The 23,807-nt window shown below is 35.9% G+C and overlaps 1 protein-coding gene and 1 long non-coding RNA gene across 8 annotated transcripts; both read right to left on the bottom strand.

Annotated features, from left to right (window-relative positions):
* Positions 1-3,383: 3,383 nt before the first annotated feature.
* LOC137718317 (uncharacterized) lies at positions 3,384-10,103 on the bottom strand. 4 transcript variants are annotated; one of them, XM_068457841.2, is made up of 7 exons: positions 9,842-10,103; positions 9,105-9,273; positions 7,946-8,102; positions 5,743-7,864; positions 5,183-5,303; positions 4,572-4,631; positions 3,384-4,482 (listed from the first exon to the last, which is right to left on the bottom strand). In XM_068457841.2, the coding sequence occupies exons 3-7, from the start codon at positions 8,019-8,021 to the stop codon at positions 3,514-3,516; spliced, it is 3,348 nt and encodes a 1,115-aa protein (XP_068313942.2). In that variant the 5' UTR covers positions 8,022-8,102; positions 9,105-9,273; positions 9,842-10,103; the 3' UTR covers positions 3,384-3,513. The 4 variants fall into 4 exon arrangements, with proteins under 4 accessions (XP_068313942.2, XP_068313940.2, XP_088554771.1 ...); XM_068457839.2 differs by having other exon boundaries at positions 5,743-8,102; positions 9,842-10,102; XM_088698645.1 differs by lacking the exon at positions 9,105-9,273 and having other exon boundaries at positions 9,842-10,020.
* Positions 10,104-13,429: 3,326 nt separating this feature from the next.
* LOC137716389 (uncharacterized) lies at positions 13,430-21,735 on the bottom strand. 4 transcript variants are annotated; one of them, XR_015965011.1, is made up of 6 exons: positions 21,408-21,735; positions 21,154-21,177; positions 20,478-20,565; positions 15,317-17,150; positions 15,107-15,228; positions 13,430-14,602 (listed from the first exon to the last, which is right to left on the bottom strand). It is a non-coding gene; the product is annotated as an uncharacterized LOC137716389 (long non-coding RNA). The 4 variants fall into 4 exon arrangements; XR_015965010.1 differs by lacking the exon at positions 15,317-17,150 and having other exon boundaries at positions 13,431-14,602; positions 21,408-21,713; XR_015965012.1 differs by lacking the exons at positions 15,107-15,228; positions 15,317-17,150 and having other exon boundaries at positions 13,432-14,602; positions 21,408-21,706.
* Positions 21,736-23,807: the final 2,072 nt, after the last annotated feature.

Genomic DNA, 23,807 nt, shown 5'->3' with positions numbered 1-23,807 from the left:
TTGTATATATGTGTGTTTAAGCGTCACCAATGCAAATTCGTCTTACCTAAGCATCAAGTAAAGCAATGAAAGTAATCAAATCAGGAGAGCACCCACTTCCCAAAAACCAAATTCATGAATATAAATCTCCTCAATTCCTTATCCATAAACACACAATTACCTTTGTACAATGAAAACAAAAGGAAGAATACTGTAGAATTGTACTATCAATCGAGGCATGTGATTGGATTTACAGATTGGTGAGTCAATGCACCTCAAGCAACAGTGAACGTGCATGATGAACTTAACAAAGTGATTATGACCATTTCACAATTCACATTATTTTTGGGGAAAATGAAAGAACTTTAGCTAGTCTCTTGTAGGTAGCATAGTCATATCAAGAAAACCCTTTGCATATGAGACCTTACATGTCAACTCACTAACAAGAAGGTAGTATTCCATAAGCACATTTTGCACATAGTTTCCTAGTATCTCACAAACACATTTTCACTTGGTGACATGTCTACCTAAATTCATTCGAAATGTCAAAACCAAGCTGGAAAATTCACAGAAAGCTGCTAGCTTACCTAGTTTTGGTGCATTAAATAGAATAAGAAGAAACACTACCAAATTGACAAGAAAGAGGACGCTGCAGTTAATAAAAGCAGCTGTAAGAAGGAAAAAAAATGGTAACTTCATGAGTTGCAATTCACTTTCTACGAAAACATTGGCAAAAAAGACAAAGGCATTTGCATTTGAATTTGGCTACTAGTTAGCAGCAGAAGAGGCAACACAAAACCTCCAAGAAATCTCTCCATTACACAAGACACATTCAAATATTCAATCCACTAACATGTTCCCCGGCTAGAAGTATTTCAAACAAAGTTTACATGGATTAACTTCTGAAAACTATCGAACATTTTCATAACCATATGTTAGGTCACTGTATTCTTCCTTAATGACGATATGAAAGATATTGTGCAAATATAATACCAATCATAAAATTCAACCACAAATCTTACGGAATCTGTATAGGTATGGACGGAGCCAATGAAGGCTCACTAGGGGCAGATGCCCCCACTCAAGTAATTCGTTTGTTTAGTTGCAAACTACAATTATATAATATACACAGGTTATATTTGGAGAAAATATATGTATCTAATATCCAACTTACATTCATTCATTCTACTTATACTCCATATCAAATATTATATGAACAATAGTGCTCTTGTTCTACCATTCAAACCGAAAAAAACCTCTCCTGTCTATCATGGACTTATATTTTTCTCATCACTTTGCCACTTTCCACTACTATATTGAAATTTTTGTAACATTGAAATTGTGATACATCATCATTTAAAACCATCTTTAATATCATATTGCGTATAACCATACTATAATAAGGTTTTGTTAGTTGTTTTCGGTTGCTTTGAAGAAATTTCTGGCTCCGTTCCTGCTATAGGCAGAGCATCAAGTTCCAATCTGTTTAAAGTCATGGCAGCAATTGGATGCCATATTCTCCTGCAAAATCTCTTTGAGTGTTGTTAATCCACATCAAAAAATACCTCACCTGCTGCCAAATTTATAAACGTGTCCTTGAAGAGTATTAAGGACTTCCCTCGAATCCTCCATTTTCCCAGCAACCAAACACAACACACAAAGCAATGAAATCTGAAACAGAAAGCGGCTAGTGTGGTGGGAGAAGGAGGAAGACGAGGTGGGTTTGGACGATGCATCTTCGCCGCCGGAGTCCGCCACCGGAATGAGAAGCTCACGATCTCGCGGTTCTCTGTCTCTACTCGCCATTACGATCGAAGACGCCGACTTCTCATCGCCCATCACCAACAAACCCCCAAATTGATATACAACGCCGTTGCGAGTTCGTCGAGTAAGGGTCGCGAGAGAGGTTTTCGGGCAAGGAAGGAGAAAATGCTGACTGGGCCTTTCGCAATAACCCATTTACATGGGAGGGAAAATTTGGTTATTTCAAGTTTTAAATAAAAATTATTTGTCAGATTGTTGTGCATATAGTGTGCATGGTCTGTGCTTGTCAGAAAAATCATACTTCGGTCCTAAGACTAAGAAAATGTCGGAATAAATCCTATTCATATATATGCAAGTGTATCAGTTTCAATCTGGTTAATAATACTTCAACTCAACCCAACTCATTGAGTGAATGAATCGTTAGATTTTAATTTAAAAATAAATGGTTAAAATTTACAACCCAACCCAACCCAACCTAACCAAATTCGGTTTGGTTGGTCGATAAACCCACTAAAACACCCACCCCTACCCCAAATCTTCATACTCATGCCTCTTGAGCCCCTTTGTCTAGGGCTTACATGCTGGGGATTCTTTTTCCTGTGTTACTGTTCTTTTTTAGCCTATTTGTTGGTGATTGTCGGTCTTTAGAGTTTCTAGTTATTAATAATTTACAACACAACAACCATCATCAAGTCTTATCTCACTAAATGAAATCAGTATAGATCCAAGAACGCCACTGAATTATACTTAATAGTAATTTGAAATCAAATCATTGAAAACTATAAACACATGCAACATTTCAATATTCCCAAATCCACTTGACTATCTAGGCAAGTCAAAATAAGACCATATACAAAATGTCATAAAAGTACAGTGCAGGTATCATTTCTTGTATCCCATATTTGCTTCTCATTCATACGCGTCCTCCTCATCATCGTCATCGTCATCGTCCTCCTCGTCGTCCTACAATGATCAATAAGAAATGCAAGAATATTTTTGCCTTTTTAAATACGTTCGGATATATCTTGAATTATAAATTCTCTTTGCACTATGTCCTGTATTATACAGTAAAATCTCTGTACACATTTTGGAAAGTATCATACCGCAAAACAAGGAGTAAGTAGAATTATTTTCCGACTTTTAAGGATTTGAAATTGCATAGGGGCTAAAACGATAGGTAGAAAAACCTGTAAGTGTTTACAGATTTTTTTTTTTTTTTTTTTTTTTTTTTTTTAACAAACGATATCTACATCAAGGAGATGAGGATGAACTTAATCTCACAATAAACTAGCAATAATGTGATTTAAGCTCACATCTAGCAATAATGTGATTTAAGCTCGCATTTGGCGAGAAATGAACATAAGACCTCTCACTTACAAGTGAAAAGAAATACTAGATTATAGTACTAGGTGGTATAAGTGTTTGTAGATTTATACAAACACTTTTTGAAGAAGTGAACATGTGTTGCTTCAAAAACCACTTTGAAGTAATTTTATAGAAAGTGGTTGAAAGTTTGAATGAAAATACCACTATTTTCTTAAGAAACGTACTTCTAGGCTTCTAGAAATGGTGCTTATGAGCGTAATGTTTCTTACAAAAGCAGTCTTAACGGAGCAAATAACTTCAATGTCAAACAAAAGTTGTGCAGCTAAAAATGCCTACTTTATGGTTACTTTGTCTACCACGACTAGCGAGCATAAGAGCTCACCTTTGTGTTTGGATACAAAGGAAATGATTTAATTTACAAGAAAAGGGAAAAAATAAATAAAATCAAAATTCTCTACTTCTAGCAACATTTTGCCGCCAGGCTATCCCCGGCTGAGCAGCCATTCCTCTATCTGGTTCGCCATAAAACTGACCATCTCCCGGCACCGGTGGTGGCGGAGCCCACCAGCCTTGCTGCACAGGAAGATTAGGGTTTTGTAAGTTGGGTGCCATAGGCTGAAGGGACTCCTGCTGGTGTGCTAAACCGATACGGGGTCTCAGCATTTGTTGCTGGGAGCCGTTCACCGGTAGCCTCGGTTGTAAACGCTGGTAATGAGTTTGGGGTTGGGAAGGTACATTAGGCTGCCACTCCGGTATGTCGTCATCATCGTCGTCGTCATTCCACGGATGAACCGAAACCCTACTTGCCTGATGAAATGTACTACTACTACTATTGTTTTGACCATATTTTTGTATCAGCTCTCTCATTTGATCTACCGGGCGAGAAGGGGCATGGGACTTGGGATAGAAGGGCTGCGCTGCCGTTCCAGGCCCCCTAGAGGAGGGCCTTCGGGCAGAAAACTGATTCGACCCACCAGCGAAATTGAATTCAGGGAGATCATCTTCATCCCGAGAAGCGCCAGGGCCAAACCCGGGAGGAACATCATCGTCATCATCGTCATCACGGGCAGGGGTAGTGTGGGTCGGAGGTAAGGCTCGGGACGGAGCCGTCTTAGACGTGTAGTTGCTATCGTGCTGTCTCCTAGATGTGGTAGTAGTAGTACTAGTAGTAGAAAACCGTTGCTTTTTCGAAATGTGTTTGTGGTGAGATGATTTCGGCGACGTTAATTTTCTCCAGACAATAACACCAACAAGGCCATTATCAATACTGTTAAGTGCCTCAACGTGTTCAGTCTGAATAACCTTGCTGAGCATATCTACGGTTTTATTATGGGGAGGGCAAAAATAAATTTCCACACCCGAACACGGCTCAGAAAAACCGACTCTCTCATCCGTCACGTACGAGTCAGCCACCTGCAGGCCGGAACAAGTTTTAGTATGAAAAGAGTAGACCGGGAGTTAAAGAATGGGATTTTACGAACATATCATTGTATTGATGTTACCTCACGAATGCTTGCGGACTCCGATTCCGACGACCCCTCATCCGGAACAAAATGCACGACCTGCACAAAACAAAAATCAGTAAGCTACAGCGCTGTATCATACAATAATTGAAGTCCTAGATAAATTGATCCAAAATTTCTAATGAACGAAAGAGAGTTCATAATGCTTTTATCTAAGTTTCATTTGCCCAACAGTAATTCAAGGACAACCCAATTTAACAGGAGAGTTCTCTTCAGAGTAATTCAAGCACAATCCAATTTAACACTAGTGTCTTGAATCTATCTTAGAATTCGTTTCAGACGCTTACCGGACCCGGAGCAACACCACCCCACCACCCCCCACCACCCCCCCCCCCCCCCCCCAAAAAATTACAATGCCATAGATCCCTGCTCTATAAGTTAGAAAACTACACAATCGATTTCCCCCTTCTTTAATTTTGTATTCGCGGAGTCTAAGCATCAATAAACGACCCAGAAAACAGACTGCACGGCATTTTAGAAGAACTAAGCGACCTCCGAAACAAACATTGTAAAAGATTTTCCTTTTCTGAGTTGTCACAACATAACATAATACAAGAATCTTTAAACAATAAAAATAAACTTGGAGATACCATGACAGCACGACTTCGGGATTGTGGCAGCTCTTGCAGGAACTTCTCAAAAGCATCGAGTCTGACTCTTCCCTTGATATCAAGACAACCAGGCCAATCTTTTGCCGTGGCTTTTTCACCGCTGCAACAGAAAAGTTGGATTAGCATGAATCAGAAACGAAAACTTTAGTATTACACAGATCGCATAACACTTGAAAGCACTACATTGACTAACATAATTAATTTACGCATTTTCAATTTGAGTATTATCTTTAGTTTCACAAAGATGAAATAGATGAGGGAGCAGAACATAAAGTAGAACAAAAATGAACATCTACCACAAACCCATCATGGCACTGCACACAATATCAGTCCACATGTAAATTCAACTTCAAAGAGTATCCAACTAAGATAGATTAAAAGATTGTACCAATGCAGTGGTATGTAATAAACGTTGATTGAAAGAGCAGTGCACAAATGCAGTGGACAATCCGAAAATAGAATCTTCTTTAAACAAATATGTAAATGGAAAATGCAGAACAAGGAGAATCTACGACAAAACGAATGTTTAAAAGACGTACCTTTTATAGATCCCAATAACGGAGGCCAGGGGTGAGAGATTCAGTTGCAGGGAGCCACTCCAAACAAGTTCACCCTTCGGTGTGACAACTAGTCTAGATACTGATTTTTCAGGACTGCCAATGGATTTCACAACAGCACTGACGTCATGGGATTTTGTATCTGCGCTATCACCGGTTTTCATCACAGAATGACTGTCAGTTATAATCCCAGAGGAACTGTCAATTTTGATCATAGGAGGACTGCCACTGGTTTTCAAGTCAGTATCTGAAGTCGTATCTGTTTTACAAATTTCATCAACCTTCAGTGGGGAGGCATTAACGGTATCCTTGGGGCTTAGAACCAAAGGCTGAGACTCAGAGCCTATCTCAGAGTCATCCTTGTCTGAGGTGCGTGTAACTTTCTCAGGGAGAATCTCGAAAGGAGGCTCTGTGTCCAAGGTTTCCATGAACTCATCTAGGGAGACAATTGGAGGAAGATCCTTCGATCCGTCATCCACCATCAGGCCTTGCATTAAATCAGTAGCTTCAGTAGAAGGAATAGTAAAGGGGTAGACACTTCTGTCTTCTGTATTACTCTTCTCACCTGCAGCATTTACTTTGTCCTTGAGTTTATTAGGTTTCGAAGGGGTAGACATTTCTACCTCCTTGCTTCTTGGTTCACTATGATTATGTGATGTTGCGTCAACTGGAACATCAATTGAAGCACTATCATACTGTTCAACTTCAACTTCACCCTTGTGTGTTTTTTTCACTAATCGTCTCATATCAACTTCCGAGTCTGGTAAAACAACCATTTGTGCTAGTTCTTCAGCCTTTGCCATCCGCCATTCAGAAAGCTCCTTCGAAGCAAGTTCTTCTGCAGTCATAGAACATAATTGTTCTGGAGCTATTTCTCCAGACATAACTCTCTCTCTTAGATCTGGATTATTACGATCTTTAAGATTGAACAAAAGGGACCTTCCCTTCTCTTTATACTTCTTATTCACACCTCCAAAAAGTTTGAATAGTTCTGCTTCAATTCTAAAGGCCAACTCTTCTGGAGACTGAACTACTTGTTCATCTGGGGGTCCACCCAATTCCTCAAGATCCATCATCTGTTCTTCAGCAGGTTGAATTTCTTTCCTTTCTTCCATTTCCCTTTCAGAATCCAAAACCCAGGACAGACCATTTCCCTGCAAAAGTTCATCTTTGACAAACAAGTTGTCACCAAATGAAACATTTACATGAGGAAAAATATCTTTTGATTGGAATTCATTCCCATCACATATTGAAGTCAATGTGGAAACATTTGTAGTTGCATCAGCCAAAATCGTTTGGCCCGCACCTTCTCCATCTTTACTTTTCCTAATAGAACAAGTTTTGCTGGAAGGAGAATTCTCCTTAGGCTCTTCAGAGTCAGGTTTAACTGGATGGGAGCCAGGCTGGGGAGTCCCATGTGTTTGCCCCTTCTTTCCTGAATCCACGCATTTATCTTTCTGCTGATTAACCAATGCCAATGCAGCCGCCAACGATTCTCTCATCTTGGATCTTACAGATTCAAATGATTCATTTTGAAGCTTCGATGGTTGTATCCGCGGTGTTTGATTCTTTTGACTAGAAGACCACTGAGACCCAGACCTACCAGAAAAGGATTCCGTCTTTACCATTTTCTTATTCAGAACTGGCGAATGAGGTGACCCTGGCACATTCTGCAGAGACTCCATGGAATCCATCTTTACCATTTTCTTATTTGGCGGTGGCAAATGAGGTGATCCCGGAGCTTTGTGCACAGATCCCATTTCTACAGCTCTTCTGTTTGATACAGGCGCTTGCTGCAACCATGGTCTATGTTCCATATATGCCACACGCTTGTTTGGCATTGACAACTGAGGCGTTGCTGGATTATTAGTCATGGGTTCCAATGGCGCCTTTCGCTTAGTCGATGACAACTGATGTGATCCCAAATTATAAGGCAATGATACAATCTCTCCCGGTTGATTGCCAGGCGTTGAAATTTTCAGTGAACCAAAATTCCCATTTGCACGATCACTGTGTCCTATTTGGAAGTATGACCTTGATAAGCCATGTGACCCAGGATTGTCAGGTACAGGATCCACCATCAGTTCCATTTGCTGACTTGATACTGAAAGGTTGTGTGACTCAGGGTTACTAGATACAGAACTCATCCCTACCATTTGAAATTGTGGCATTGATGAGTCCATACCTTTCAAAATGGGGTCAATCTGACCCATTTCCATGCTTGATATTGGCAACAATGGTGACAGAAGATTGTTTGACATGCTAGATCAGAAACATCAAGTTTCCTGAAACTCAAAGCTTGCTCCTAAGAAACTGATCAGAACATGTCCTTCATTTAACAACTGAAAACAAACAAAGATAATGCAACAAAACTCAATTCGTTAAAAAATCACAGCAATTTAGACCTCAACAATACAAGAAATGATGAGAAGGGAGAGCAGAGATAAAAAAGGAACTAGTGTATCCAATCATTAGGTGCATCCACGAGAATTGGTGGGTGAGAAGTAGAAATAAAGTTCTATCAATGTCTACTTAAATACAAACCTAATACATAGCAACCATTTAGGGTGCCTACGGGACCCTTCTTTCAACCAGTTTAGTCTTCTAATATTGGGAGGCTCAAAATCGTTTAGTTTCAGGTCTATAAAATTGAACCTCAAGCCTTATAGTAGAACAACTTTCAGGCACCCGATCAGAAACATAAATAACTACGTCTTTCTTTATCAAATCTTTGAGACATTCATTCCGTACCTATCGGGTCACAGTTCACCACTAACAATACATGTTTAGAACCTAAACCAAATGATGATGGATGATTTAATCTCTCAAAGAAACTTCATTCGGAAGCTATCGACTGTTTGTATGATAAAACTTCTTTATGAACCAACTTCAAAACTGTGTATAAAAAACTTTCTGCTGGGTTTTATCAAGTTAATAATTTACTAATTTTACTTTAGTCCCTAATTGTAATGATAGATAAAGCTATTGCATTTGTCTTGGAACCCAGAAAAATCTCACACTGACTAGGGACTCTGGGTAGCTCAGTAGACAAGACAATCATGCTTAATTGCATTAAAATTCCGAATTCCAAAAACATTCAATTTATTAAGCTGGCATTACTGGTTGCATAAGTTCTCTATTTTCTTTCTGGGCCTAAGCACAGGCACTAATCAACAGGGGAGGAATCCCCTTTACAACCCGTGAAACCGAAACAATCACAAATCCAGCGGAGAAAGGACAAGAATTTCAAGCCAGTAGTAAGAAAAAATCTGGAAGCAGCAAGACCAACCCTCTACCAGTTTAGTAGGGGTCTTTTAGCACTCCAGTTTCCTGTGAATCAGCACCTTGTGGGCTGCATTGATTGAGCATTGAACTGGTGTTGGTTTATACGCTGAAGTCTTCATCACAGGGTTCAATAACCCTCAAAGAAATTCTTCATTTTTGCTAAAGTAAGTCCACCATTGAGAGCTTCTCATATATTGGCAAAGCAGCACCAAACATTGCATACAAAAACTGCCCAACCAGTAAATCCAACAGCTTAAGGTAATCTCTTTTATCATATTAAAAAAAGAAACAAACAATTAAAAAGAGAACGGAAGAAGAATCTCTTGCAGACACAATACACCAACTAATTACAAGCATATGCATAATTGAATCTTCTTGGAAAATCTACGAAAACTTACTCAAGAAAACATAATACATACATAAACGGGTCTTTTAGGGGGAAAAAACGTGTCTTTAAATACCAAAGTCGTCAATTTTCATAAAAGTAACCCTAATTTTAAAACACACGAGCAAAACCAATTCAAGTAGACTGACCCAAACACGAAGAAAAACAAAACAAAACAAAAAAAAAAAAAATATTCAACATACATAACAACAACAACCAAAATTAAATCTAATAGTAATTATCTCATTCAACCCACATCAATCCGAGTCCCAAAAAACCCTAATTTCATAACCATAACAGCGAAACCAGCACGAAACGACTGATATCAAATAAAAACGACAGCAACCATATCCAGAAACAAAAAAATCTAATCAGCAATTACCATCAATCTAATCTAGGCCGTATACTTACATGAATAAAATCGAGCGGCGGTCGGAGAAACCGATAGGCGATTGGGCGGGAAAGCCTTGTGCGAGCTGAGCTGAGGAGGAGAGTCGGCTGGAGTGGAGGAGGATTAGGGTTTGGGTTGGTCTGGAAGCTTCGCCAGGGCGGAAAATAGAAAACCCTAATTATATAATCAAAAGAAAGAGAAATTATAAATCTGAACAGAAGATTTTATACCATCGTCGGAGGCCTCGAGGCTCGAGGGGTTTATATAATATCGTATCGATTTGGAGCGTCGAAGAGCGGTTCCGTAGAAAAAAGGGTGAGTTGACACGTGTGACACCCGCCACCTGGATCCATGGCCCACTTTGGATAACGTCCTTACTCATGGGCCATTGTGAGTCGTGACCATTGGACATATGAAAGTGTAATGTCCATACCCTTCTATTTTTATTTCGCACACATTCATTGTTAATTTTTGTTGTTTGTTATTTTTCAATTCATTCGATTCGAAAATTAAGAGAGTATGTGAGAAGTAAAAAAATATGTGTAGATAGCACATTTCATGAAAATAACATAAGAAACAACCATTTTACACAAAATTATACTAAATAATATTTATTATGTGTTGTTCATATTCTGAATCTATATGTAGTATGTAAATAGTTGAGACCTTTTCTATGTAAATCTTAAGCTCATAAATAGGCACTCTAATAAGAAGTAAACACACTTTGATTTCTTCTCTATTTTGAATAGCGTCCCACTCTCTATTTTATTTCCAACGTTAGCACGAATGTCTATATATTTTAGAAAAATTAGTATCCGGTCTCTAGTTGCTAATGTTCATTGACTGAAACTTTATTAGTTTTCAGATTTTGATTCAAGTCCTTAGCATTAATGTAATAATGAATTTACATGTCAGTTACATAACTTTTTAAAAAAAAAAATTAATATCACACCCTTGTTAAACTCCTAACTAATTTTCAATTCAAAACATTTCCAAAATAAATAAAAAATTAGAATAAGTTTGTACCCATTAGCTTTTAAAAAAAAAAATGTTTTCAATTTTTTTAATCTTATATGTACCCATTCATGTAATTTTCTCAAATTTTAAATCTTAAAATGTAATCATTCTTAAATATACCAATTTATAATATGTAAAATGTACCATTTTTTTTATATAAAATCTATTCAATTTTTTTTCTACTCCATTTTTAAACTTGTATGGGTACCTTCTTTGTTATTTGATTTGAGAATGTATCGTTTAATCGAAGAAATTTATTAATGTTATTAAGCCTAATATCTTCTTCTTCTTTTTTTTGTGATTTTGAAGAATGTACCCATGTTTATACACACACACACACACAATACTATAATTTATATTTTAATATTTTCCCCACAAATTATGGCTTTTTATTTAAAATTTCATTAATATAAACAACTATAAAATATAGTAACATACATAGAAATAAATTATCACATTAATTTCAGAAACTTCGATCAAAAATTGAAAACCAACAACGTTTCAGTCAGAGAATATTTATAGCTAGGGACCACATCCAAAGTTTCCCATATATATATATATATATATATTGTTCTTTGTTAAGAGATCATGTACCACGACGATCTACACAATCTGAATGGTGTGATAATTCATTTGTAAACTACCAAATGTGTGATGTGGAATGCACTCATACTATTATTCGTTCTCTTTTATGGATGAAAGCCTCCATATTTTTTTTATTCTACACGATATTAGGTTGCAATATGATAAATCTGTCCATGAATTGCAACATGTGTTATCAATCATGGTATGATATTGATACATACAATTCCAAGCAAGAGTCATCAATCATTCATTGAAATATTTATCTCTATTATTTTTCTTTTGAACTAGAGTTATCATGTTTTTTAGAGTTTCTTGTACTTAACCATTAGACTTCAACATGCTCTTGAATTCCTTTTCTTCTCTTGAGTTTTCACATATCCAAATTATATATGTGAAACTAAAATTTTATTTCGGTTTAATTTCGATTATTATTGTGTATGAGTTTATCATCCTTTGAATACGCAATTTCAAATACCAATATCCGGAAGTAATTATTTTATTATATGTAAAGCCAATGAATAAGTCTACTCAGACATAAGTGACCTTTTCTATTATCGTTCGATTATTTATCAGTTTGCAAGTACTTTGATCATCATTTTAATAAGTTAATTTGTATACCTTTTGACATACCAATTGCTTAACAGGTTTGTACCTTCTCTAATGGAAATATTGGTCCATTGTATAAATTTCATTAAACTACTTTAACTATGAGCACATGATAAGTGGCATTTCATGTCCTTTATTTTAATAACAATAAAAGAACTCAAAGTTTGTTGGTTTAATTTCCATGAAGTGATGATAGACATTCATGTAAAAGATGAGGACCCGCAATACCCCTTAACTCTCATCCTATAACAAGAATGTGACTTCAACTTATTGACCTTTGGTTGTCATCCAATGATCTGTGCGAGGCCTACGACCCCGTATAGTATGAATTTAAAAGCTCATATTGATACAACTTAAAGCCTGAAACTCATTACACCCATAACCAAATGGTGGTATGAATGTGTCAGACTAATGGATACACCATAATATGAGGTTTTTTTTATTTTTTTATTTTTATTATCGACACTCATAATAAATTATTTGTCCCTTTCTTTCTAGGAATGAATTTGTACATCGTAGATGATAAATTAGTCGATTGAATTGGAATTTCGCGTTTGTTGATTCTAAATGATTGAGTGTCTAAAGTTCCCTGAGTTTTCATTGCATAAGAAAACCAGACAAAATTTTTTGGTAGATGTATTGTCACGCCCTGACTCGCGAATAAGGACTATTCATGAGGTAGGGTGTGAGTCATGTCTTAGTTATATAAATAAGTTCTATACCCAAGACATGGTGAAAAAATTAAAATAAAATTATTTGAAACTGATTATACAATACATCGTATAACAAATTTTACATAATAAAAGTTTGTGTTTACAACATATAATTTATCGAATAAGCAGCGGAATAAAACTAGTGCACACTTTCTTTACCAAAAGTACAAACAAATTAATTGACATGAGTAAACTTTGAAAGTACATAAAATATATGCAAATTGAGAGTGAGTACATTCATGAATCTCATTTGCATGTATTTTATGTATTTGTAAGGTTTACTCATTTCAATTAATTTGTTTGTATTTTTGGTTGTGAAGTAATTGTGCACTAATTTTATTCCGCTGCATATTTAATAAATTATAAATGGTAAACTCAAGCTTTTATTGTGTAAAATTTGTTATACAATGTATTGTATAATCAGTTCCAAATAATTTTATTTTAATTTTTCCACCATGTCTTGGTTATAGAACTTACTAGCTATAAGTACCTGCACGTTGCTGTGAGTTTTAAAACATGACCAAATTGTGTATGAAAGACTTGAAAAATGGTTTTGGAAAATAGCAACGATATTGATAACAAATAAATTGGAAAAGTTTTACAGAGAAAAGGTTCAATTTTGTGAAATTAGGGACAAACATGAAAGTTTTCAATTGCATTACAACAATTAGAACTATGTTTGGATCAACACCATCATATTTACATAAAAAAAAAAAATGAGCAGATACTTTCACATAGTGATACAAAAAATTTAACTATATATGCTAGCTTAACAGTTCCATGTGTCCTAAAAACTAAACCAGCTTTTGTACACAAAAAATTAACAAATGCTGGTATATGGAGGTCCAATTTTGAGGAGAAAGAGATGAAACTACTAAACATGTTGGATGTTATTGAAGACATGGTAACAAAAGATGCAAAATATCCTTCACCAGAGCAGGAAAAGTGTTGTTGCAACAATTTCATGAGTGTTAACATTGACAACCCAAGTTGTACATACAGAACAAGAATGAAAAGCATTTAAAAAGTGATTAGAGTCACATTGAAGCAGATTTGAAGCAAAAAGTTGACGAAAATGAAAACATACTTAGTCATTTTTTGAAATGATGGTATTTGTTTTTGTAGGAGCTGGAGGCAATTTTTTTTTCAGTGATTTGATAGGAATTTTATCAAATTATCTTGGGTCAACTTTAGAAATTTCTTTTGCTTCACTATTTTAAATGTGTATACCAAATAGTACATTTGAATTGGACAAAAAAGAGAAAATGTTGCCTAAGTATAATTGATTGTATTGTTCATTTGGAAATTTTTTCTTAAAAAAAAAAAAATATGTTTCACAAATATATTTCAAACAAAGCAAGATCAGTAGAAGATATAAATTTTTTGAGACAAAGAAGCAAAACGAAAGAATTAGATTTGATGATAGCATGGAAGTCGAATGCAAACCTCTGTTCACTGCCAGTAAAAAGGGCTCTCCTCACATATTCCCTCTTTCATTTATGTGATTGATCGCTTGTTTCAGGTGGTGAGGTCGAAGATGATACCGTAGTGGATGATACTATGCTTTCTCTTGGTAGCATTTGCGGGGTTATTGGTTTGATAGTTGCATCGCTAGAGACATTATAAATTAGCACATTGCTTGAGTTGAAAGTGTTCCTTCTAATTCCAAATCGCAAGTGAAAGATCTTCTTTTGATCAATCAGTCTCAAAAACTCATTTGGCAACTGCTATTGGTCAACCAATCTCTGGTTCAAGACTAAATTTTTGCAAGGCATACCAAACAGTTTTTCTCCAAACTTGCCAATTATCAAAGCACTGATTTCATTAGTGTTGTCTTCAAGAATTAAATTAACTTTATACCTACATTTAAAAATTGAATTGCATCAGTTTTTCATGTTTTATAACTGGGTCACAACCAAAATAATAAATTTGAAACAATAGAGGTCACATATCTAAAGCAATTTTTTATTTGTAAAGGAACAACGCAATGCCAAAAATGCAAAAACATAAATAATAAAAAAAACAAAAACAAAAACAAAAAAAAGTGGGAAAACAATAAACTTGTATATCAAACATTGCCAAGGTGTTGGTATATGGTTGAGGTGTTTCTGACAAATGAGTTGTCCAGTTGTCGGATCTTTTTGCATTTGCTTGACACAATTGGGGCAAGCACTATACCACCAATTATAAAAGTGTGTCAAAACATTTGACTGATGCCTTACATAGGAATGTATCATTTTGTAAAATGTTTTGTCACACATATCCAGCAAAAAAAGAAAGAACAAACTTAGTTTTTGTTAAATATGTAACAACGTAAATGCTTGATGTTAAAAAAAGATACCAGCAAATAAATTATTTTTATACCTTATATAGATCAGGATCTAAAAAGGCCAACTCATCTATTGTTACTCTTCTTGTAGTACACAAAACTTCAGCCTCATTCATTTGTCTTGAAAAAAGGGGCAGTACTTGTACAGGCCAAGAACCTGTAAGTTTAAAAAGACAATAACCAATTTTGAAAAATGATTTCTTTGTAGGTATAAATAGGAAGCACAATTATAGATGTCCACTCACATTGATTTGTATGAGTTAACCTTTGGAATGTTCGGGTCAATGAAAAATAGTGAGAAACCAGTACTATTCAAGACGACCTTGTATGTAGATCCCAAAAATAATAACAAATATAAAACAAACATGAGTAAAATATCAGAGATGAGTAAATATATTCAATTTGACAATAGATGTTTAAAAGTGCGAGAAAAATTATAATCAATAGGTCTAAGAGTGTGGGAAAATAATTTGAACATGAATGGCTAAAAACTAAACACAAATCGCAATAAATACATTAAAATAGTTGGTAACCAACAGATAAGAAACAAAACAAACGCTTTGTCATAAAGTATAGGAATGTAATACACTAAAATTGTCACATCCCGGCCCGAGGCGGATCACTTCCCGGGCCCACTCCATCACCGTATCACAATATTGTCCGCTTTGGGCTTACCATTCCCTCACGGTTTTGTTTTTGGGAACTCACGAGCAACTTCCCAGTGGGTCACCCGTCATGGGATTGCTCTAGCCCCTTTCTCGCTTAACTTCGGAGTTCCTACGGAACCCGAAGCCAGTGAGCTCCCAAAAGGCCTCGTGCTAGGTAGGGATAGGAATATACATATAAGGATCACTCCCCTGGGCGACGTGGGATGTCACAATCCACCCCCCTTAGGGGGCCCGACGTCCTCGTCGGCACACCACGACCAGGGTTAGGCTCTGATACCAAATTGTCATATCCCGGCCCGGGGCGGATCACTTCCCGGGCCCACTCCATCACCGTAGCACGATATTGTCCGCTTTGGGCTTACCATTCCCTCACGGTTTTATTTTTGGGAACTCACGAGCAACTTCCCAGTGGGTCACCCATCATGGGATTGCTCTAGCCCCTTTCTCGCTTAACTTCGGAGTTCCTACGGAACCCGAAGCCAGTGAGCTCCCAAAAGGCCTCGTGCTAGGTAGGGATAGGAATATACATATAAGGATCACTCCCCTGGGCGATGTGGGATGTCACAAAAATTATATAATGATAAAATGCTGGAATAGTGTATAGAAACTAATGTAAGAAGATAATAAAATAAAAATAGAAAAAGTGGGTTTCAGTTAAACCAGCTACCTAGATAAAGCTTGACTTTTAAACTTTTAAATAGAACGATAATGGGCAAAGACATTGTGTGGACCGATAAAGAAGAAAAAGCTTTTGCAACATCTTCCCACAACGTAATAGACAACTCTTCTTTTCTGTACAGAAAACAAATAAAAAACAAAGATTAAATTTTTTTTTCCCACCCTAACAAATGAAATGTTGTTAATAATTTAGAACTGCAGTATTGAGACAAAAGAATAATCTGATATTCTCAATGTGCATATCAAACTTCTGGGCTATTCTTTGATTAATTTGTTTTGGTTCCAAGTGCTAGACCGCAGTCAGATGGCCAATTACATCTTACAATTTAAAAAGTTAACACAAAGACTATGTCAAAACTTATTTCATTAAAAAAAAAAAGAACGAAAATGTTTTTAGTTGATGCACACGTAGACAAATAGATATATATGTTTTAATATTACTTGTAAGAATATCATATCTATTCAGACACGGATAAATCATGTTAAAATCTAGCAAGAAAAACCGATGTCACGGAATGGGCGGAAAGACAGCAGATAGAATTCTAAACACTGTTTTAGAAGTGAATATAAGCTGGGTATTATGTGGCACGGCTTTATACTGCCCTCTGATCTTAATCGTTTGAAAATTCATGACTTCGTAGCAATCACCATCCTGAATCTTTGAGGCAACGACTTCAAAATCAATGTCTAATGCAGAAGCTTTAACCTCATTGTTCTTCACAATTGATCACATCTAGAAAAAAAAAAAAAAAAAAAAAAAAAAAAAGAGCAGAATTAAGAAGGTAATCAGCAAAAAAAAAAGGATTAAAAAAACATTATATTTTGATACATAGAGATTAAATCGGCACAATCAGTAAATAGATTCATTGAATGTGACATCCCACATCGTCCAGTGGAGTGATTCTTATATGTATATTTCCATCTCTACCTAGCACGAGGCCTTTTGGGAGCTTACTGGCTTTAGATTTCGTTGGAACTCCGAAATTAAGCGAGTAGTGCGCGAGAGCATTCCCAGGATAGGCGACCCATCGGGAAGTTCTCGTGTGAGTTCCCATAAACAAAACCGTGAAGGTGTGCTGGGGGCCCAAAGCGGACAATGTCATGCTACGGTGGAGTCAGGCCCGGGAAGTGGTCCCGTCCGGGCCGAGATGTGACACACATCGCCAAGGGGAGTGATCCTTATATGTATATTCCCATCTCTACCTAGTACGAGGCCTTTTGGAAGCTCACTGGCTTCGGGTTCCATCGGAACTCCGAAGTTAAGTGAGTAGCGCGCGAGAGCATTCCCAGGATGGGTGATCCATCAGAAAGTTCTCGTGTGAGTTCCCAAAAACAAAACCATGAGGGCGTGGTTAGGGACCAAAGCGGACAATATCGTGCTACGGTGGAGTCGGGCCCGGGAAGTGGTCCTGCCCGGGCCGGGGTGTGACAATTTGGTATCAGAGCCTAACTCTGGTCATGGTGTGCCGACGAGGACGTCTGGCCCCAAAAGGGAATGGATTGTGACATCCCACATCGCCCAGAGGAGTGATCCTTATATGTATATTCCCATCTCTACCTAGCATGAGGCCTTTTGGGAGCTCACTGGCTTCGGGTTCCATCGGAACTTCGAAGTTAAACGAGTAGTGCACGAGAGCATTCCCGGGATGGGTGACCCATCGGGAAGTTCTCGTGTGAGTTCCCAAAAACAAAACCGTGAGGGCGTAGTTGGGGTCTAAAACGAATAATATCATGCTACGGTGGAGTAGGGCCCAGGAAGTGGTCCCGTCCGAGCCAGGATGTGACATTGAAAATATGTAAACCATTAGAAGGAAGATTTATAAAGCACTTTATACATGCATAAAAATGAAACAAAAAAGAAAATTATAAAAACATAAATACAAATCAACAAATTAATAAACGAAAAGAAAACCAATGACATAACTAGTACTGTAAAAATTCCTAATTAAAATGATAAGACAATGATCACTGACTGTTTCATCAACTACAATACAGTGTAATGTCACGTATTTTTTAATAGTTCCAGGAATGCTTGATTTCCAGACCCTACACACACGAATCTTTATTTTGTCTGCTTTAGTGTAGGGACATAACTAAGCATAGGGGGACCTTCAAGGTTTCCATTTAACCTACTAAAAGTGAACATAAATTTTACAAACTTAAGAATCACCATAAAACAAATTTGAAAATAAATACGAAAGAAAAGACTGATTTGTTTAAAAAAAATAAAAAAAAAAGAAAAAAAAAGTGAACTTGGCTTATCAACCAGAGGATTTACCATTTAAATGCAGTTTGTTACAACAGGAAGATGAACAAATTCAAAGAAACAAATGCAGCCGCAATTTGGAGTTACATAAGATAAAAATTAGTAGAAATTGAAAAGTAAATACGTCAGACAATGATAACACCAATCTTCAGAGTTAATTTAGTATGAAACCTATAGTTTGCAAACATTAGTAAAGCCAAATCCTCAGCTGATGTTTAATGTGGAAAACACTTGAAAAATGAAATAAAAGCAAAAGAAAACCTACAAGTTCTACAAATCCTCAGCTGATTTTCACAACATAGAAAAGCAAAAGAAAACCTACAAGTTCATTCTTAAAATAACCACCCAGCTTAGTTATATAAGTTTTTAAAATCAAATTACACAAACAAATATGAATTACATCTCACCGTCATCAAACCTATCACCCAAAATGAACACCGTGCTCAGCAAAAAAGATACTTAAATAAATAACACTTTTAAGAATTCAAATAAACAACACTGCATCTGAAACACTTGACACTTATAAAACCTGCATGACCTTTAAAAAATCTCAGCACCTCATTCAACATAAGTTTTTTACAAAGTGCATCATAAAAACTTGGATCCCATAAGAAAATACATGATGTTACGTTCAAAAGTCAGAGCAAGAAAGAAGATAAGTTTGACCTAGTTCAAATTCCACTCATCACCAAATAGCAAAAAAAATTTGTCAAAAATTAGTACTTTCTCACAAAATCTTTATCTAAGACGAATATATAAAATTTCCTATTTAAAAAAAAATGCTAAACAGAATAGATAACAAAGAGCTAAATCGATGTTTTTTTTATACGAAGAAAATAATAACACAGCTAAGGTAATATTGCTATACCTTTTTCATCTCACTTTTTTATTTGAATAATATATGCTAACATAAAAAATATAAAAAATCAAATACCCTTATGTTCAATCTAATTGGATCTTTATTATGCTAGGTGTCTTACTTACATGGAAAGCATCTGAAAACTTGAAGTATCAAAACTAACAAAAATTTGACCAAATGCACTGATAAACCAAAAGGTAACAAAACTTATATCAATTTAATTTTTCATCTCAAAAAATTGCTCAACAACAAATATTTGTAATGATCTAAACCGTCATTAAGTCAAAGAATTAAAAGCAAAAATCAAACCATATAACATTGCACAATCGAAACGATGTCCACGAAACCAACACAGGAAAATACGATTGAAAATCTAAGTGAGACCAGAACAACACCATATCTCAAAAGCTTGATATACACACTCATAAAACCAAAACAGTTACACAAACGTTGACAAAGGTTCTTTCTTAGTATAAGCATGCCATCACAAGTTAAAACCCTTCATCACTTTCATCAGCACATGTCAAGGAATTCATTTTGAAATCCCAAACATGCAAATGTTAGTTTGCTAATTAACAAAGCAATACAAAGATTTTAATAGATCTAAACACACAGGTCTTAGTTTGCTAATTAACAAAGCAACATAGAGATTTAATACATCCTTCTTCAGTAAATAAAAACAAAACTATAAAATCAATTGATCACTCTAGGTAATTAACAAACCAATACACAGATTTTAACATGTTCTTCTTTAGCCTTTAAAATTAAAACTATAAAATTGATGCATCACACTTTGTTGAGTCTGAATCATCACAAAAATTTTCAACCAAATTTCAATGGTAATCAAGTCACATTCTCCATTAATTGAATATCATTAACCACAATTTGATTCCAATTAAAAAACAAAGAAAGACAATCAATAACATCTTTTATACCTGTAATAAAGTGATCTATCCTGAAAGGGCACTTGCTTGGGTTTGAAATGCTTTCTAGCTGATTCATATGCTTCACTTTTCTCTCAGTCTACATCATAGTAAATTGCCTATTAGTTAAACACCATCCAAGCATATAAGATCCACAAAAAGTAACGTAAAGAATTGCTACATAGATCAAAAGAAATCCACAAAATTTAGCCAAATGTAATGTCTAAAGATTTTGGAGAACACAAAGACCAATTTCCCCTAGTTTAATTTTGATAAATGCAAAATAAACACAAACAAATTAGCCGAAAACACCAAGGCAAAAAAACCTAAAAACAACACGATCAAAACCTCGAAATCTCTTAAAAGGTAGAAAACATAAACAAAAACACGAATACACACATAACTCAATTCTGAAAACAAACACGAAACCATTATTCACCAAGCTCTTCTTATCAAAAAGAACAATAGCCTGAGAAAAAACATTTAATGGATTCCCATTATAAAACTCTATTCTCTATATATAAATTCAAGGTAAGTGTGTAAAGCTTGTCACTTAGATTCAATTGGGATTTCAGAAAAAAAAAAAAAATTATTATCAATCACATCTTATAGTGCTCAATCAAGACTTACAACACACAAAAATAAAAAATGTGCAAAACCCCAAAAGGGAGAACGCAAAAACACTCACCTTTAACATACGCAGCTTCCAAACCTACACACAAAAGCACGACATAGCCAAAGATTAGTTTCCAACAAATGAAGAACAAAACCACAGAAAAAATCCAGACTAAACAAAATCGAAATCCCATACCCAAAAACTAAGGGTAACAACAAAACCCCCAAATTTTGAAAGCACATATCTAAATAGGAAACCCATTAGCAGAATCGAAAATCACAGAAAAGAAAATCAAACTCCTGCACTAAAAAAAGCAAAGAACTCACTAAGATAATTTAGCTTCTGCAAGTTCAAGATCCATGGAACCCAACCCACCAACCCAAATAAGCTACCAGTTGACAAATTTTCCCCCATCAAAGTGACTTCACACTAGCAAACACAAAGATCAGCAAAAGAAAAGGCACCAAGGGTTCAAAAATGGCAGAAAACGATAGGGGAGAGCGGGAGAAGTCGAGAAAAGGAACGAAGAAAAATGAAAGAGCAAGGAAAAAAAGTGAGAACAAAAGTAGAAAAAGGTTGAGCAGTCGATGATCAACATGCGTCTAACATGGACAAAATCGTGATTTTTGCACCCCAAAGACCGAAGAGAAGAACAACCGGAGGAAAAAGCGAGGGACAAAAACGTCCATGCACTGGTCATCCACAATGCCCACCCCGGTTGAGTTTTAGTATATAGGATTTCTATAGCTAAGATATGGCTCACACCCTAACTCGTAAATAGTCCTTATTTGGGGATCAAGGCGTGACATGTACTTATGCTATTACAATTAGACATCGAGCATGACTCTATCATACACAAAACATTTGGTGTATTTTTAGCATGTATTGATTGTAAACAAGGGACAAATGGTTGAAAAAAATTGACATTTCTCCCATGATTAATTGTGTACTTGGTAGATCTAACCCAATTGGAGATTTCAAACTTATTCTTCTTAATGAAAAATCATTTGATTCCATTGTTAGTGGTTGAGTTTCATCTCCCAATTTTTTTGACTTAGCAAGACATTATTGGTTGAGCTATCTCATAATAGTTTGTTCTTTCATTTTATTTAGGTTATTTATTTGTTAGCATTTTTTTTATTATGTTAATTTCAAATTTGTTTATTTCAATGCGTATATTATTATGAATTTGTTAATGTGAGAACCCGTATTTTTAGATTTTTTTTTTCAGCTTGAAGGAGCCACAGGAGAACTTATTTTAGATTGTTTCATCTTTTGGTTCGACACATCAGTATTAATAGGCTTTTAATTTAGTTAGACATTACCTACTATCCTAAGCTTAACCGATTTGTAGGCCCATTTTCTTACTTGCATGGCCAATCCAAATTGGACTAAATAACCAACAAGGTATATCCCTTTTTCATTGTAACTGACTTCTTTTTATTCTTATCACATCCAAGATATCTTCAGTAGATATGCCTTGTGAGTACCCTACAGGGTTGAGTATTGGAGGCTATTAGTTAGGTGTGGCTTGTTTTGGAGAAATTCAAATATAGAGTTTGAAACTGTCAAAACTACATTGCATGGAGTTTTAAACTTTAGCAGGAGGTGTGATTGCAGCCATGCTTGTATTGGTTCTACATGCAGCGCCACTTAGCAAAGACATACATTGTTGCTATATATTGGTCTCCTTCTGATTGGACGAATTAGAGCCTTTGAATAGCCGCCTCCTATCCCTATAAATAGGAGCATTGTTCCATTATTTTTAGAAATAGGGTAGCATGCAATGCATGAAGTACGTAGAAGTTGGTGTATATATAACATGTATGAATGTGTGTGTGTGTGCGCGCGCGCGCGTGTAGAGAGAGAAAGAGAGAGAGAGAGAGAGAGATTAGGTAAGAAAAGAGAGTGGAAATTATATATCGAGTTGGTTGTGATCAACTTCGTAGAGTTTGGAACTTGGTTGGAACACAAGGTTTTAGGCTTCGATTCAAGGTAGGGGTTTCTTTGGGAACTTATCATTATTGGGATATTTGTCTTGTTAAAGCTTTGTGAAATATGTGTTATACTTAATATATGTATAATTGATATAATTATTTACATTGGAACTTTGCCACATTATTGTTATTTTCGAGAATGTGGATATCGTTATAATGTTGATTACATGCATATGTCATTGCATATTGGAGTAGATGGACTTTGTTGGAATATTTGAGATTGGAATATGGAAATGGAACTATCTTTTGTGTGGTTGAGTTCAACTCTCGTAGGGACTAGCAAATGTGGCAAAAGTGAAATTATAAGAGTGGTACGAAGTAGTGGGGACTTTGGCGACCGAGAGAAGAACAAGATGACCAACAAAAGGGGTACTTGGGATGATTGAGTTGGGTGTCAATTTATAATAGAGTTTTCAGACCACCGCTATTGTGGTAAAATGACTGGTATGGGACATGTAGTTCCACGTGTTTTATTATATAGATTAACAAGTTGGGTAAATTGAAGTTAAGCTGCACTCATGGAATATAATTTATGTTTAATAACGTGTTATAATTGACTACTTGTTGCATGACACTTGGTTTAGCCTTGACAATTATCCTTGATAAGACTTATGTCCCTACTGAGCTGTGGTTTCACTCACCCTATACATTTTAGACCTTGCAGGTTATGTACAAGAATAGTGATGGGTACACCTTGTAAAGGTTTTGGAGTTATTTTTATACGAGAAG

The sequence above is a fragment of the Pyrus communis genome, chromosome 8, assembly GCF_041283825.1.
Source record: "Pyrus communis isolate YQ-2024b chromosome 8, ASM4128382v1, whole genome shotgun sequence".
Classification (NCBI taxonomy): domain Eukaryota; kingdom Viridiplantae; phylum Streptophyta; class Magnoliopsida; order Rosales; family Rosaceae; genus Pyrus; species Pyrus communis.
This window is presented reverse-complemented; position numbering and strand designations above follow the sequence as displayed.